Here is a 4,903-nt window from a genome sequence, read left to right on the forward strand (position 1 = left end):
CTAGGACCTTGAATGTGCTGCCAGTTTTAATACTTTATTGCATCTTGTGAATTACCCTTAGGTACAAATTTCCCAAATTTGCCACGCAGAACTATGTGCTCTGTGAAATTCTCAGGTTGATTAAAATTTAACTGCCCCAACCTTCTGCCAAATGCTTACTGAGCAAATATTTCAAGTCAGAATTAGAACCAATGTCAAAATTTACATTTCATGCAAAATTTTCCACTTAACTATTTAAAACCAGGAACTTAACCACTGACCAAGTCAAGCCACCTAAATCAACCAACCATTTTCCTTTCTATAGTCCCAAAATTATATTAGCAAATGGCATTCACAGCATTTCAGGTCCAGACATTAAGGTCTGAAATTACAAAACCACTAGATTATAAATGCTAGATTCAATCCCTTCCTTCCCACTGTTTAACATTTCAAATGTCTTGGCAATCCTTTTTATTAGCACCCTCACTTTACCAGTTATGATCTCTCTCCAGTCTGGCATCTTTACCTCTTTTTTAACCACCATACCCTGTTATGGTAGGGTTCCAATTCTTAAGTGACAGGAGAACACACTCAACTTCCAGTTATCTTTTATTTTTCCTAGAACCTAGATACAATATAAACTCTCCAATATTGATATGGGTAACTACACAAAATTAAAATTCTACGCAAGATGTGGCCTTTACAGAACTTGGCCTTCTAAGGTAGCTTTAAACATTACAAAATCTTTTGCTTTTTCCATCCTAACCAAAGTTGCAATCCCCTTCCACACTAAGTACTTAAGTGACCCCACCCACCCCTCAGCAGGTGAATAAAACCGTAATTCCCATCCTAAAAAACTTAACCCTGAACTACCAAAAAATCTTCAATTCAGCAGATAGACCACCAGAATCTATGGGCATCTCAGTCCTTTGCTTAAAGCAATTAAAAGCTGACCTTTCAAAAGAAGACACAGGTTTCTCATTAAACTTTGTTTTAATGGGTCTCAAAATTCTGTGACAGATTTTTGGTCAAGTTGTTTCCATTTAAAAAGTACTGATTTTAAAAACTAATAACTTAAAACTGCCACACAAAAACAAATGGTCCACAAAACATTCCTTTCCTTCTGAAGGTTTTACGGTGCATTGTTATCATTAACCAGTCTTTTACTATTAAACTTAAATGGCCAATTAAGACAAACAGTTCTGAGACCGTTCTTCCACCACTGATTAAGACTGGGGTGGCAGGTGTTGGGGATAACATTCATTTAGCCTTCTGAGCTTTCTGGGCAGACTTGGTGACCTTGCCAGCTCCAGCAGCCTTCTTGTCTACTGCCTTGATGACACCCACAGCAACCGTCTGTCTCATATCACGAACAGCAAAACGACCTGTTAAAAACAAATTTTGTATTGCTGTGAGAAACACAGTTCATGTAGTTTGCCTAAAATACAATGCACAAATTAATAAAACCATCCTTACCCAGAGGAGGATAGTCGGAGAAGCTCTCAACACACATGGGTTTTCCAGGAACCATGTCAACGATGGCAGCATCACCAGACTTCAGGAATTTCGGGCCATCTTCCAGCTTCTTACCAGAACGGCGATCAATCTTCTCCTTCAGCTCAGCAAACTTGCAAGCAATGTGCGCTGTGTGACAATCCAGCACAGGTGCATAGCCAGCACTGATTTGGCCTGGATGATTCAGGATAATCACCTTGAAAAAAAGTTTTGCTCAGTGAGTCACAAGCTCTGCAGCAACACATGATATATACATGGTTATTTAAAAAATGATGTGTTGTTACCTGAGCAGTGAAGCCAGCTGCTTCCATTGGTGGGTCATTTTTGCTGTCACCAGCCACGTTGCCACGTCGAACATCTTTTACAGAAACGTTCTTGACATTGAAGCCCACGTTGTCCCCAGGAAGAGCTTCACTCAAAGCTTCATGATGCATTTCAACAGATTTTACTTCAGTTGTAACATTAACTGGAGCGAAGGTGACCACCATGCCCGGTTTGAGAACACCAGTCTCCACTCGGCCCACAGGTACAGTACCAATACCTAAAATACAGCATGGTATTAAACACCTTATGTAAAGACAAAAAGTGTTCTGGCTAGCTCAATTTAAATTACACCTTAAATTCAACTTACCACCAATTTTGTAGACATCCTGAAGAGGCAGACGCAAGGGTTTGTCAGTTGGACGAGTAGGTGGCAGGATGCAATCCAGAGCTTCAAGCAGCGTAGTTCCACTGGCATTGCCATCCTTACGGGTGACTTTCCATCCCTTGAACCAAGGCATCTAAAACAAAAGATTGCAGATTACAACCTGCCAATGCCAGAGCTAACTTTAAACAACGTTTTTTAACAACTCACTTACATTAGCACTTGGCTCCAGCATGTTGTCACCATTCCAACCAGAAATTGGCACAAATGCTACTGTGTCAGGGTTGTAGCCAATTTTCTTAATGTATGTGCTGACTTCCTTAACGATTTCCTCATATCTCTTCTGGCTGTAGGGTGGCTCAGTAGAATCCATTTTGTTAACGCCAACAATTAGTTGTTTCACACCCAGTGTGTAGGCCAGAAGGGCATGCTCACGGGTCTGCCCATTCTTGGAGATGCCAGCTTCAAACTCACCAACACCAGCAGCAACAATCAGGACAGCACAGTCAGCCTTGGGGAGGGAAAAGAAAGAAATCAAAGTTCCTCAAAATTATCAAAGGAGATGGTGGGTTGTGTGTTACTATTTAGGTGCTTTGATTAGAAGCTAAATCTTGACAGTAATTCCAATCCCGGTTTCCAAATTATTCTCACAAACCTGAGATGTGCCTGTAATCATGTTTTTAATGAAGTCTCTGTGTCCTGGGGCATCAATGATGGTCACATAGTATTTGCTGGTCTCAAATTTCCACAGGGAGATATCAATGGTGATACCACGCTCACGTTCAGCTTTCAGTTTATCCAAAACCCAAGCATACTTAAAGGATCCCTTTCCCATCTGTAATGAAAGAATGGTTACTTTAAAATTAGGGGAAAAAACCTTGAAAAATTCTTTATCCCACGTGACAAAAGTGACATTCCCCTTTATTACAACCACTAACCCTAGATGGCCTTACTTTGTCAACAGAGCTACAAAGCCAAGAAACTAAAAAGCAAATATTAGTTTTTGTTGATCTTTTTACACAAACTACAACATTCAAATCCTCGCTTCACTTTTCATGGTTATATAAAATCACCCCACCTAATGTTCTGGTTAGCAAACTGCCTTTCGCTTATTTTCAGTACCTCAGCAGCCTCCTTCTCAAATTTTTCGATCGTTCTTTTGTCGATTCCTCCACATTTGTAGATCAGGTGGCCAGTAGTAGTGGACTTGCCCGAATCTACGTGCCCAATGACGACAATGTTGATGTGAGTCTTTTCCTTTCCCATTTTAGCCTTAAGATATAGCGCTGGTTTTCACGATACCTATACGTTGGAAGGAAAAAAACTTTGAGCCACCGACAAGCTTGAGCATAAACCACAAACCAAAGCAGGTAAATTCCAATTAAGAATTACATCCAGTGCCACCCTGTCTTTACTAGTCTCCACCTACGAAATGTGAAAAAACTCTGCTGCAGAAAATCCCCTCCCCCTCCCTTAGGAAACCTCAGGTAGGGTCGTAATCGAAGAACCATGAGAGCGCCCGGTATACCGTGGGGTCACAGGAAGCGGTGGCCGAGAGTGGAAAGGCCCTTTTCTTTGTGTGGGTGACTCACCCGCCCGCTCTCCCGACCCGCCGCGTCCTCCATTTTGAGTTCCCTGCAGCAGGGCCGAGCGGCCATCTTTCCGCGCACGCAACTGGTGTCGAGCAGGGCCCGCCTCGCTTCCCGGGGTGGGGTGGGACACCGCGCCCCTGGACACCGGAGCCGCCCGGCCAACCCCGGAACATAAACCCTCGCCAACTCAGTGGCCGCAGATACAGGGCCCCGCCTCGTCCAGCCGAGGCAGCGCCGAACATGTGCGCGGGGACGAGTTGGCTCCACCGCCCTCCACGCCTCGCGGCAGACAGAGCCCGAGGAACCCGACGACGCGCCGCACAAAGCCGGGTCCTTAAGAGGAGCTGCCCGAAGATCAACTAAATTACCCCGGTGGGGGAAAAAATCCGACCTACTTATCCAGTGGACGGGACCTAAGGGGATAGGCGCGAGTGGCGGTAGATATCGCACGCGGCGGCCACGTCCCCCAAGCCAGGCCTCGGCTCAGGCACGCGAAAGAGCTCCTGAAAAAGCGCAAAGCCTCGAATTCTCCCACCCACCTACAACCCAAAATTCGGGGTCAAGAACCTTTAAAGGGGTCGATGGGACGGAAGTTTAGAAAAGGCACGCGAGGGCGACCGCCTGTTCAAGCAGGCCCTGCCGGCGGGAGCCACGCCCGACGCTCACCTGTGTTCTGGCGGCAAACCCGTTGCGAAAAGAACGTTCGGGGCGACTGCGGCTCTTATATACGGTTCTCCCCCACCCTCGGGAAAGGGGCGGAGCCAAACACGACACCGCTTCCCAGTTTACCCCGCGACTCCTCAACCAGGCACCGGTTCAATTGCTCGCCCCTCCCCCACTCCTCTTCTCGGGGACTGTGGACCATGTGCGTTCATCCACTGAAGAGCGCACAGCGTCTCGCGCATGCTCCTCTCGAACCCGACCAGAACCAGAGCGGCCGGGTGGGGGGCGGAGACACAGCGCTCTCTCTGTTCTAGGTCTCTGGGAGTTTTGCGACGGCCCCTGGGATTCCCCAAGCTGAGGCGAATCCTTTTGTATGAATTACTCTCAGCTCCAGCTGGGGGAGGGTCGAGAGGTCCGGAGGGGACGTCTTTGGCCATTCCTGGTTTAATCGCAAAAGTGGTATAGAGATTGGGGAGTCTCCTTGCCCAGCAGTCCGCCCCCCCTGTTC

General features: G+C 46.4%; 1 protein-coding gene across 1 annotated transcript; it reads right to left on the bottom strand.

The window, feature by feature from the left end:
* Window positions 1-575: 575 nt before the first annotated feature.
* EEF1A1 (eukaryotic translation elongation factor 1 alpha 1) lies at window positions 576-4,483 on the bottom strand. Its single transcript, XM_004475973.5, has 8 exons — window positions 4,399-4,483; window positions 3,263-3,442; window positions 2,796-2,975; window positions 2,355-2,651; window positions 2,126-2,276; window positions 1,779-2,035; window positions 1,456-1,690; window positions 576-1,364 (listed from the first exon to the last, which is right to left on the bottom strand). The coding sequence occupies exons 2-8, from the start codon at window positions 3,404-3,406 to the stop codon at window positions 1,240-1,242; spliced, it is 1,389 nt and encodes a 462-aa protein (XP_004476030.1). The 5' UTR covers window positions 3,407-3,442; window positions 4,399-4,483; the 3' UTR covers window positions 576-1,239.
* Window positions 4,484-4,903: the final 420 nt, after the last annotated feature.

This window comes from Dasypus novemcinctus, chromosome 11 (genome assembly GCF_030445035.2).
Source record: "Dasypus novemcinctus isolate mDasNov1 chromosome 11, mDasNov1.1.hap2, whole genome shotgun sequence".
Lineage (NCBI taxonomy): Eukaryota > Metazoa > Chordata > Mammalia > Cingulata > Dasypodidae > Dasypus > Dasypus novemcinctus.